This window comes from Silurus aristotelis (assembly GCF_946808225.1).
Source record: "Silurus aristotelis genome assembly, chromosome: 25".
Classification (NCBI taxonomy): domain Eukaryota; kingdom Metazoa; phylum Chordata; class Actinopteri; order Siluriformes; family Siluridae; genus Silurus; species Silurus aristotelis.
Genome location: NC_139598.1, coordinates 9,508,699 through 9,521,365, shown reverse-complemented (window position 1 = coordinate 9,521,365; position 12,667 = coordinate 9,508,699). Strand labels below are relative to the sequence as shown.

Genomic DNA, 12,667 nt, shown 5'->3' with positions numbered 1-12,667 from the left:
CATTTAGTTGTGCTTCTAACACTGACTAAGATATCAGTCTTATAAATATATATATATATATATATATATATATATATATATATATATATATATATATATATATATATATATATATATATATATATATATACAGTCTCATAAATAAACAAATAAAGGTCTGATTAAATTTTATTTTTAGTTGAGTTTTTAGTGACATACAAATTACAGAATTAGAGTGTGCTTTCATGCTTTATCTGCGATCACCATGTTTGCTAGCATGTGCAGAAGATATGTTTTTTCAGCATATTTTGTCCATGTATTGATGATTATATTAATTATATCCAAGCTCCACTGGAGCCCTTTTTATATATATTTTTTTTGATTATTCTAGCAATTCCACATGAATGTACATTTCAAAAATGATAATAATTTTTGTATTATGTTTGATAATGTGTGTTTTTTACATTTTATCCACTTAAAAAACACTTAAAAAAGCTCTTAGTCACACTATTTTGTTTTGTTATTTTGTCTTTCGTTTAAAATAATATTAGGTGGATTTTCTGATTTTCTCAAGTGCACACATTATTTGAACAAATTTATAATATTTATAAAAGTGATAAGAACAATAATGGGTTAATTATTATATTTTATTATATTTCACATATTTATTGGCATTGGAGAAAATTGGAGAAACATATTTAATGGTGTTTTAAAATCTGTCCATAAATTTGCATATACAAATGCATATACAAAAGTAGTGTAAATACATATAATAATATACATATATATTAATATATTATATATTATTTACATATAATGAATAATATGTACTGGCATATATACTGTTTATTGTAATTAAAAGTACCGTTCAACTCTAACGCGCAGGTCATTATTGTTATCATTCATATTATAGTCTATCGGTCTATTTTGGACTATAAAAGAATATAAATTAATGTTTTGAGCAGCGCAATCAGTACAGAAATAAAAACGGCATCGTTAAAACATGTTTTATATACAGTGTGCACAAAACGACCGGATTCAATGACAGGAGCTTTGGTTGAACTGGCAATAGGGTTGGAAGGATAATGGAAAAAGAAGAGAACGGGTTAGATATTGCGTGCGTGAATGTGTGTGTGTGTGTGTGTGTGTGTGTGTGTGTGTGTGTGTGTGTGTGTGTACGCGCCGAGGGAGGAGTCAGACGAAGGAAAGGGCAGCTGGAGTTGCACACTCCACAGAAAGTATCCCCAACGCTCGAAACCACACTCTTTGTTGCTATAAACCTTTAGGAATGCGCGCGCGTTTGTGTGTGTTTGTGTGTGTCTGTGTCTGTGTGTGTGTGTGTCGCGCGCGCGCTTGCTTTGACTTGTAATGATCTGGCAGGCGTGTAGAGAAAGTTGCGAACGCTAGTGCTCTACTCGAGGTGACCCAGAGAAGGAAAGGAGGAAAGGACCAAGAAAAGAAAAGTCGAATAACTCTCGAATTCAAGCGGGAAGATTGGAGAGCAGCACATTTGCGACGAGCAAGGAAAAAAGTGAAGAGGAAAGTTTGGAAAAGTTAAAAAAATTTCCACAGTGGAAAAACCGCATTCCGAAACGTAAGTTTGAGAAAATGTGGTGCTGTTTGCAGGTTTGCTGTGTCTATGCGTGCGCGTGTCTGCGTTGTAAAACAAAAAAGTTTTTGGAAACACTGTTATTGAACGCCGAAATGTCATATTTCAAGTGGCGACGTCGCAAACCGCGTATATTACAAATAAATGCCAACTACTGTAAAGTAATGACATAAAAAGATATTACATAATAATAATAATAATAATAAACCGGAAAGAAAGGTTAACATACATTATGTGCCAAATAGTTTAATTTTGTACTGGAACTCAACAGTTTCGAGGTTTGATTCACAATGTTGGCAAACTTTGGTTTATTTCTCTTAACTCAGATTACAGCCTTTCATTGTTTACACATGGAAAACCGCCTGCAGATAATAACTTGGGTTTTTTGTATTAGACTGTATTCATTGTGAAAGGAAAGTTAGACGCCCGTGTTTAGGGGCCGGATCTCTTTTTGGCCTGTACGGTCGCAGTCTTTAGAGATGCTGTTTTTTTCCGGGACAGATTTTGGGGCTGAGCACATTTTCTACGGCATCATGTTACAGAACGATCTTTACATGATTTTCTTCATTCTGACACTTCACACACACGACGAACAAGCAGAATCTTATTTAAATGATATTTTGTTTTAAATTCAGTTCCACTTCTATTGTAATGAATTTTCAATCTTGTTTAAAAACAGCCATAATAATTATAACATGGTTCAGTTTACAAGAAGCTTACAATAAAAATAATGTTGACTGACGGACTACATATTTAAGGAATGTGGATGCCTGTTGTTTGAAAACTGCATACATTAGTATTTCACATTTGTTTGTTTGTTTTGTTGTTGTTGTTGTTTTCCGTTTTAAGCAGAATGATAATTGACCTATATGAAAACTTCTGGTTATGAGTGCACTGTGTGTCGAGAAGAGCTTGAGAGTTTTCGGTCCCGTTTCGTACAGATGTGCCGCCGGGTCAGTGCGACCGCGCGGCGCCCTGCTCAAGTTAAGCCACGCAACACCTCAGAATCGTAAATGTGGTTTATTCGATATATTCTTTCAACGACAAAATATAAAAATTAACGTAAATGTATTTACTTTTTGTAAGTTAGTTACTGCACATATCACGGGAAACTTGCCCGAAAAAAAACAGTGATGGTTTGATCTTTTTTTTCAATAACTTGTGGGGATGTTTTAATTTTTAAGCAGTTTGTCAGAGTTGCAAATTACTTTTATTGTGTAAGTATTTTTTTTTTATAATATATTTTTTTAAAGTGTAGACGTTTCCAAGTTTAAATTTGTTTTGAGAAAATTACAAGGTTTGGCCCTGCTATTGAAAATAAACAGGGAAAGCCATTAAAAAAAACCATTAAGCATGGTTAAGCTGGTGTTCAAGGAGGCCGTATTTTATTACATACTTTAGAGATTTCGGTTGTTTTATTAGCCTCATTTAAATATAGGTATTACTCCTGGTCTTGCTTTAAGTGCTGAGTACTTTTTTAATCCTCTGTTGATTAAGACCTTAATTACATTATGATGTGTAAAGTATCATATATTCATGTGTTGCAATAAAGAGCATTTTACAATGTGTATTACATTTCTAAAGACAATGGAATTCTAGGTACATCCCATTCATCTTGAAAACTGAAATATTTAAAATGTCAGTAATATAAAGTAAGAAAGAAATTTTTTTTACAAATTTATAAATGCAAAAACAATAATAGAATACAGAATTTACATTTTACTAACAGGTATAAACAGTTAAAATTTTAAGATTAAGGCTTTAACATTTTGTTTAATGTCTAATATGTCTAATATTTCAAAGGTGACCAAATGTCCAGCTTTGCTCTTCTGCATTAATAAAAACATACATTTTAATGTACTTATATCTTGAAGACATTTTTTCCTTTTATTTTCTCGGATTTTCAGTTATTCAGTTTATTGCTATTATTGTTTGAAATCTGCTCAGACCAGATACTCAGTCAGTGCCTCGAATTTCTGCAAACAAAACATTGTCTTTCACTGCAATTCTGAATGACAGTGGTGACTAGATTAACTTCAATATTGCTTACCTTTTCTTTTTTCCTTTTTTGTCAGTCCTCACTAAACCTAAAAACACACGTTTCTCTAGTTTGTGGCAACCCACAGTCTCTTAGCCCAGTGTTTTAGAAGTGCCCATTGCCTTGAACCTTAAAGCAGCATTCAACGCTACCTGCATTAATAAAGTTTTAGTGTACATGCACATCTGTGAAGATGAGCTGGTTAACAGCAGGCACTTGTCATGCTAATACATATTTAAAAAGCTCCCTTAGTCTGTCCAAATCAATACTATAATAAGATAGGTAAAAGTTTTTCTTTCCCCTCTAGCATCTCTGGGCTTGATCCTTGATGGAGATTACAGAAGTGCTCTAGGGAGTGTTTAGAGTTTTTTAGTTTGATGTTTGGTGGCTAGGTTTTGTTAATTTTATATTTGAGCTAATGAGTATGGGAGTGATTTTTAATGATGGATCTTCAGCAGGGAAACAAAAGTAAACACCAAAAGTTGCCTTAAAACATTAACTTTGATAATTAGCTCTTTTTTTTTCAGATATCTTTGAATATTTTAATGCTGAACAGTGCAGGTAAATTTGACTGAAATACCTAAATTCATAGTTATTATAATAATAATATATTTAATATTTTGATTAAATATTTTATCAAATAATATTATATTTTGATTATGATTCATTCATATGTCAAATTAAAGGGACATAAAACATAAGAAAAAATGAAACACGGTGGGAAGCAGGAGGTTTAAAAAAGTGATATAAGGAAAAAAGTAGGTTGTAGCTTTACTTATGTAATTGGGAGTGTATTGTGGTGACAAAAAGTTGGTCTGTTGTGTTAAAGTGGAGACATTTCATATCTGTCCATATTTGTGACTCAGAGGAGGTAACAAAGGGGTGTGTCTCTATGCAGGAAGGGTCTTTTCTAACTCCCTCTGTCTGTCTCACTGTCTCCCCCTTCTCTCTGACTAATCCCCAGGCTGAGTCAGCCCTTCAGGGCATGCTTCTGATCTGCCTCTCTATCAGGACAACCCCCTTTTCTCTCCCTCTCCCTCTATTTCCCTTTCTCTTTTCTTTATCTCTTTCTTCTTTTCCTTTTCTCTTTGCGTTCATCTATCTTTATTCTCACTCATGTGTTGTTTTTTCTAAGCCCTTAACATCTTGTTGTAGTCTGTTAACCACAAAAAGCCTATATTTATTAATTTTCATTTCCTTTATTACAAAACTTCTATCATTGCAATCACTAAAATAGGCACAGTATACACTGACACTGAAGCATCTTTTTAATGTCTGTTATGAATAAAAGGATGTTAATTAATTATAGAGTGTTAGACAATTAGTTACATTTTTGTGTAGTTTTAAAACAAAAAAGCCACTATTTGTGAAGAGGCATGCCCTTTTGTTTTCTTTTTTTTTACTGATGTGCATCTTATTTCTGAAAAATAAATAAATGTCTAAATTAAAAAAAAAATGTCTACAAATTGGTTCTGTTTCTAAATGTAAAAATGGTGTATCAGTGGTGTGAGAACCATTAAAGTCCAATATTCCATTCCTATGATTATGTCTGCAGCATATACCTAAAGTAAGCAAGATTATTTAATTATTTCATTGTCTGTTTTACTATTTTGTTACATTATGTCTGTACTTCCTCCTGCACTGGAAGCTCCTGTCGCCAAGTCAAATTCTTTGTGTGTGTAAACATAGTTGTTAATAAAGCTATTTCTGATTCTGATTTTAGATTTATACTTACTTTAGAAAATACTTTGAATGAATTTTGAGTTTAAAAGTATTTGTCTGTTCTGCTATTCTTACATCCAAGTGTTAAAAACACAGTGTGGAAACTGGAAACTTTATTTTATGAGCAGTTGAATGATTTTTATTGGCTCAGAGGTTCCTGGCAAAAAAAAAGGTGTGTGTGAGAGTGAGAGAATCATAGTTAATGCTCATGTTTGCTGTTCACAAGCAGGTGATTACCAGCAGATCAGCTGGCATGTCTTTGAGTCTCTTGACAGCCTGTAAAATGTTTAAGCCTTAGTATGAAGCAAAGCAGAGTGTGCTGCTGCTTCATTTGGTGTGACACAGAGCAGTACGAGTGTACATGCCATAGTGGGTTATTGTAAAGGTTTTAAATAATTGTTTTCAGTGTCTTCAGCAGTGTTTCACAATTTTCAGAGTTAGAGCCAGGCATGACAGATCATTTACCACAATTATGGCAGTAAATTATTATTTAAATTTAGTTTGCATGGTGGGAAGGATGTTTGAATTGTGCTGAATGCTAGATAGAGACGAAAAGCGACTGCTTTTCATAGTTTTATTTGCCATGTCACCTCTAATGTCACCCTTTTTTTTTTTGGAGAAATGATGTATGGAGGCCTATCAAAAGTGATCACTGGAGATAAATCATAATTGGCTGTGTATGGCTGTGTCTTGGCTGTCCACTTACCCAGGATGCCTAATAATGTGTGTGTGAACAAGGCCTAAGTCTATGTTAAAATTCTAATCTTCTTCTCTTTCCTGCTTGTGTATGTGTTTAGTTCTTAAAATGTTAGTGGTTTCCTATTGATTCTGCCTCAAACCTCTTCACAAAAAATATGTCAGTCTGATTCACCTCTCTAAGACAAATATCAGCCCTCCTTATAAAGACCAAATGAGTGGATAAGAGTGTGAAGGGCAGGGTGTTAACTCTGTGAGCAAATTTCAGATGAACCCAAAGACACCTCTTTTGTCAACAGATCATCTGAAGAGTAATCACTTTTTCTCATGCAAAGTGTTTTAAGAGCCTCACTATGGTTGTGGTAAGAGGGGGAGGAGGGAAAATGCGGGGAGAAGTGAGGTACTGTGTTTTAACAATACTCCACAGGGAGCATTGAAGGAAGACTGGAGCTAATGGCGCTTTTTTTTAACAATGCCCAGTTTCTTACAGAGTGTGGAGTGAGATGCTGGAGCAGAATAGTTTTGTAGACCAGCTCGTTCCATGAGGGAAAATGAGATGGTGAAGAAAGGAGTGAGAGGAAATGCAGCATGGTACAGAGGAAAATAAGTTATACACTTCTAGAGCAAAAGGGGTGATTTATATATAAGAAGTGTAAATTTTTCTCCTTGCTTTGTAAAGATATCACGTACTTAGGAAATAGGTCTTAATGAATGAAGAAAACAATAGTGTTTACAGAATCATTTATTGTTTACACAAACATGGACACGTAGCCTCTGTAGGTCGAAGTGTGTATTCTGTAGGTGGAAGGGGTCTTGAAGTCTCTATTTATCAGAAAAGATGGAATGCTTTTCCCCCATCATCCTGCAGTTACTCTACAATTTCTTTGTCTATGAATTGGCAGGAGATTAGTCACTACAGACAGGGGAGCTGGAGAGAAGGACACATTGGGAAACAGAGGTTCTAGTTTTATTTGTTGAGGTTAGTTACTGGGTAAAAAGTGCTGTGGCCTGAAGTAGAAGTAAAGAGAGAGTGTGCAAAAATTGGTAGGTAGGTGGTACTTAATGATCCATTTTAAACAGACGTAGTGTGGAACACTTAAAAAATTTGAAGACTGAAAAGGGGAAAAGGTGATATGGAGAGAACAGAGGAAAGGAAAAGGGCCAAGGGAGCTTGGAATGTTGAGGGAAAAAGACAAGAGCTGATTGGAAGAGGAGAAATATCAGTGGGGTTTTTTTGCTCTCTTTCAGAGCCCAGTTTGTAAGTTTCTGTGAACATCTCAAAGCTTCTTTCAGAAAAAGATTGACAGGAAACGTCTCTGAGAACACCCCACCTCCCTGAGTGTTTGTGTGTGGCTGTGTGTAGTGTTGAGTTGGATTTCTTGGAGTAAATTGGTTATGTGTGCATTGTGTGCACACTTCAGTGTGTGCATGTGTGATATGCATGTTGAAGGACACCATAATAAATTTGCATGCTCTCTACCATCTTACATTATGTTTTTAAAAGAAATGAGTTAAAGGGAAATAAACTTACAAAGTCTGCATGTGGGTCTACAGAGTTCATTGGAAATGACAGCTGAAAAGACATTCTTGTTGGTGGCATGCACAGAGCTTCAGATGTCAAGAAAGGGAGGTAGGCTCTCATATAAAGAAGCTTCCTTAGCTTTTAGAATTATTTATACTGTTTGGCTTTTGTGGAGCACTCTAAGCACTTGTCTCCTTCTATTAGACGGAAGAACGCAGCCTAGGCTTTCACACTTCATACTTCCAAATCCCTCCACACCACATGACTGGCTTTATTGAAAATTTCTTGCTACGAATAGATTGCTGGCTGGCCAATGAATAACATTCTTTCCTTTTCATTAGTTTTACTGCAGTTACAAATGTATTAATATTATTTAGATATTATAGTACGATCTACTATAAAAATAGGACTTTAAAGAAATAACTCTTGTATAATTTTTATTTGGTCAATACCTTTAAAGGTTATTTCAGGTATTAAATGCAGCGTACAGTCTATATAAGTTACATGATTTGAAAATTTGACTCTTATTTTGTAAATTGAGGGAAGTTTGGAAGCCTACACATTCTGTCAGGGAACCACCAGCCATGCCTCCCTCCAAGGTTCTAACTCTTACTCAGCCTCTCCCTGCTCTAAATCACCTACACCTGTTCCTAATAAAGTTCGAATACACAAGAAAAGCACGAACCGTAGAGCGGGTAGTCTAGGGACAATCGCCATAGTGAACCGTTGCCCGGTTCGTGCTTTTCCTTTTCCTGTGTATTCACTCTTGGGCCACGCGTGACACATTCTTACTACCTCTCACATACAGTTCTGTATTTGTTATACCACAAAATGTGCACCTTATGACTGCTCCCTAAATTCTTCAAGACTGTCAGGCAAGGGTTAAATATTAGGGCAGTTTTTAAATTGTAAAACCATTACTAAGGATGTAATAAATTAAATATAAATTATAAAAATAAACAATTGCAAAAAGCAACATTCTTCTTTTTTTATTATTATTATTATTAAATCAAAATAGACCTATTTTGCAATTCAGCCAGTGTAGGAAGGTTAGTAAAGTTACAGAAAGCATGCTTTATGTGGTCAGGCAGTGCGTCACAGGTCTCAGCATTCTTAAATTATTTGATTTGCTTGACCCGTTGCTGGATCGAACTCTCCAGTGCAGATTGACCTTTCCATAGAAGGTGGTACATTTAGTAGAACACAAAGTCAAGTGCATTTACTATCAGCTTGTTTATTATTTAGTGAATTGATTTATTGGTGTTACATAAAATAGTGCTGTGAATATGCAGAGATATGCTGTAGGGCCACACGATACATAGAAATTATTAAAATATAAAAAAATTTGCACAATGTAATATGCACATCATAAAGGCTTGTAATAAATGACAAAAGAGACATTTATACAATTGTGCAATTGAGACCTAAGGGCCTCATTTAAGGGCCCTTAGGTATTAAATAAATGAGAAATTTTGAGTGTATGGTTAGTTCGCAGACGAGTGCTTAGGCTGATCGGTGTTCATCCTGTTTAGGAAGGGGCATGTTGAACATCGCTATATGCCAATGGTACTGTTATTGCACCAATTAGTTATATGACTAATGACACAGAGGGTTGATGTGAGAGCAGCAGCAAAGTGATTTGTCTTCGGATCAATGCAAACAAGCTAAATAAGCTTTGTAAACTCATTACGTTAGAGAGGCCTATCTCTATATTTACATAGATGATCCTGTGCACTGTCCACCCTTGTTCATATACTTAGGCAAAGCAATGAATGTGTGTTTGACTTGACTAATGAGTTCATGAGTGTGAGATGGTTTCTTTGGCTTTCTAATTAGATTTTTTTTCACATATGTGTAGCAGGATGAGCTTTGTCAATGTGTGTTTTCACACAATGAAATTAGCAAGAGGCAGCTATACATCTTTATTCTGTAGTGGATTAAATAGTTGAGAACAGCTTTTGGCCCTTCAACACAAAGGCTTTGTTAATGAGAAAGGCTGCCTCGTTGGCCCCAGGAATGGACAGGACTTGGGAGGCCAGCTGAGCTCGACAGTGTGGTTGACAGGCTGACCTCTGGGTGGAGCTCATTGTGGGTGGCTGCCATGTTTGCTGATCAGTGAGCTTCATGACTGAGTTCGCCAGGTTAATTTCAGGCTAGAGCTTGACATGGGCTTTTGTCTTTCTTTCCTTTCTTTATAGGAAAAGGGAACAGGAGAGCAGACTCATCAGTCAGGCTGATTCTCTCTTGAACAACCTTCAGGTTGGGCCTGCACCCATAATTGACTTGCACAACTTCACTTTCATGTTCATCAAACCACTTTGTCACCAGTCTTGCTATGTGTATATTAGTGCATTATCAGCCTGGTACATGGCACCACCTTCAGGGTACAGTGTTTGAATCAGTGCGTGCACTTGGTCTTCCAGAATGGTTTAGCATTCTTTGACAGTGACATGTATTTAGCACAAGTAGTGGGACAAGGGAATGCCATGATACTGCTTTGCAAAACAATATGTGTTTTGCATGTGTTTTGCAGAGTTTCCTTGCTGGCACAACTGAAACTGATGTTTGGCATTGGTACGAGCTCCTAAATGTTTGGCTGTAGCAGCTCATCTATGAATATTAAACCTTGAAGCTCCCGAAAAAATAATGTTTCGGTGGGTACAGGAGAGTTGGGTTGTGCATTTAGTTATTCAATCTGTGGATTTATAGTGTTTGGATACAATTCGGATTGATTCCTGAACATCGCTTTCAGACATATTCCCCTTGCCTTAGCAGTCACTCCTGTTGGACATGGTTTGTCCTTCCTTGCGGTATGGCAAAATCATGGTAACAGATGGACCAGTGAGTCTAGAACTAAATATTGTCCTCTTTTGTACTCTTATATGTTTTCCTTTATGTTCTGTTATTTCATGTACAGCTGTGCTTTTGCTCTGCTGGTTCAACCCATAGATTCTGCTCTTACATTGTGAAAAGTCCACTAGGCCAGAACATAACGCTCCCATATCAGCAGGTGGCAGTAGTTTGTTTTTACCAAAAATTGCCCCGATCATTACTAACGGCCTCATGTAGTTTTTTTAATCATGTCTGTTACGTTGTAAGGACAAGTGGCAAGAATGACAGTTTAGTTTAGTTTTTTCAGTTCAGTTTTTTGTTCATGTGCTCATTCGCTAAGCTAAATAGCCAATCAGAGTTCTCGTTCTTGCCAAAGAGCTCCGGCACATGCACAACCTGCCCAAAAACAGCTGATGCCAACCAACAATATACAATGGTACGGAACACTGAAAAAACGAAAGCCCACCGAAGCTCAAAACCCACACAACATTACACGTTGGAAGACCTTCAGCTTGGTGTGTCTATATGGGCTTTTAAGTTCTGATCCTTTGTTCTTAATCTAGCTTTATATATTTAATTGGTTAAATATAATGCTTTTTTTGGAAAGTGAATAAGAATAACATTTGGAAAGAGAATGATATTAACATTTAGAGAGAGAATCAACTGTAATTGTTAGAAAACCTTCAACCAGCTGTAGTTTAGACTACAGGTAGGCATGGGGACCAAACCTGCTAACAAGTGCACTGATTGGAAAGGCTTGTGGTATTCAATACATTTTTAATTTAAGCATTCAATTTCTGTATCATGCCTAATGTGTGTGTGTTTGTGTGTGTGTGTGTGTGTGTGTGTGTGTGTGTGTGTGTCTAAAGATATGTTCTACTTAACTGTTATACTTATTTCAGCATACTTTAAAAATGTCTTAATTCCTTCAACCCTTCATTCATTCACTTCCTCTATATGTAGAATTGTAAGGTTTTTTTTTTTAAAGAGAAATTCTTGAAGCAAACGCAAAAAAATCGCGAGCATGTCATAAAAACTGGAAGTAGCCCTGACTTCACACATCAAATTACAAATAATATTTCCATTACAGAGTGAGTACCCACAGTGACACTGTGCTAACTGTAGTTTCTTTTTTATTCTCCTAGCATCCTTGTGTATGATTTAAAGTTTGATAATAATAAAAAATGCGTGAGGTTAAACAAACGGCGGCCTCCCACTTAATATATACACTTTATATATACAGTCAACCCCTGATATTCCGCAGTTCGGAACTCGTGGCTTGGAAAATTCTCAGGCTCTTATTTGGAACCTAACTAACAGCAAGTTGCGGATTATCTCACCGAATGTTCAGGAACATTGGAACATATATATATATATAAATCCCACATTAAGAAATATTGTTTTTTACATAAATTATGTGTGCCACAATTATTGGAACCCCTGATGTTAATACTTCTTACAACCCCCTTTTGCCAACAAGACAGCAGTTAATCTCCTTTAACATTTCACATGATTTAATAGATAATAGAGAGAGGGAACTTTGACCACTCCTTTTTGCACATCTTTATGGAGTCCTGGATCCTCTCTTATGCACTATCCTTTTCAGATCACCCCACAGCTTTTCAATTGCGTTGCGGACTGAGGACTGAGATGGCAATGGGAGGAGCTTGATTTGTGTCTGCTGAATAATTTTTGTGTAGATTTTGCCTCATGTTTTGGGTCATTATCCTGCTGAAAGACCCAATGATGACCCATCTTCAGCTTTCTGACAGAGGCCATCAGGTTTTAAATTAAAATTTCCTGGTATTTCAAACAGTTAATGATGTCATGCACCATAAAAAGGTTCCCTGGGCCTTTGGAAGAGAAACAGGCCCACAGCATCACAGATGCTCCACCATACTTCACAGTGGGCATGAGATGCTTTTCCGCATACTCATCTTTTGTTTTATGCCAGACCCACTTAGAGTTTTTGTTGCCAAAAAGCTCTATCTTAGTTTCATCTGACCAAAGCACACGTTCCCAGTTGAAGTCCCAGTACCGCTTAGCAAACTCCAGATGTAAATGTTTGTGATTGTAGGTGAGAAAAGGCTTTTTATTTGCATGCCTCCCAAACAGCATGTAGATAGCATCTGATGGTTATCAAGACTTTGTGCCCCAAGATGCCACTGTTTGATGCAGTTTTCTAACAGTGAGAGGATAGCTTTATGGATTTTATAACTTCTCTTACCATCCTCCTCACTGTGTGTGGTGGCAAGATAAACTTCACTCC

At 36.2% G+C, this 12,667-nt stretch overlaps 1 protein-coding gene across 5 annotated transcripts in view; it reads left to right on the top strand.

The window, feature by feature from the left end:
• The first annotated feature begins 1,176 nt into the window (after nucleotides 1–1,176).
• Nucleotides 1,177–12,667, top strand: part of gli3 (GLI family zinc finger 3) — a 165,102-nt gene continuing 153,611 nt past the window's right edge. For 3 of the 5 annotated variants that reach the window (XM_083529801.1, XM_083529799.1, XM_083529798.1), the window contains exon 1: nucleotides 7,623–7,674. In XM_083529801.1, the coding sequence (XP_083385927.1) occupies nucleotides 7,643–7,674 (32 nt within the window). In that variant the 5' untranslated portion in view covers nucleotides 7,623–7,642. Of the gene's footprint in view, nucleotides 1,574–7,622; nucleotides 7,675–12,667 lie in introns of those variants that run through there. The other 2 variants (XM_083529800.1, XM_083529802.1) reach the window with 2 other exon arrangements.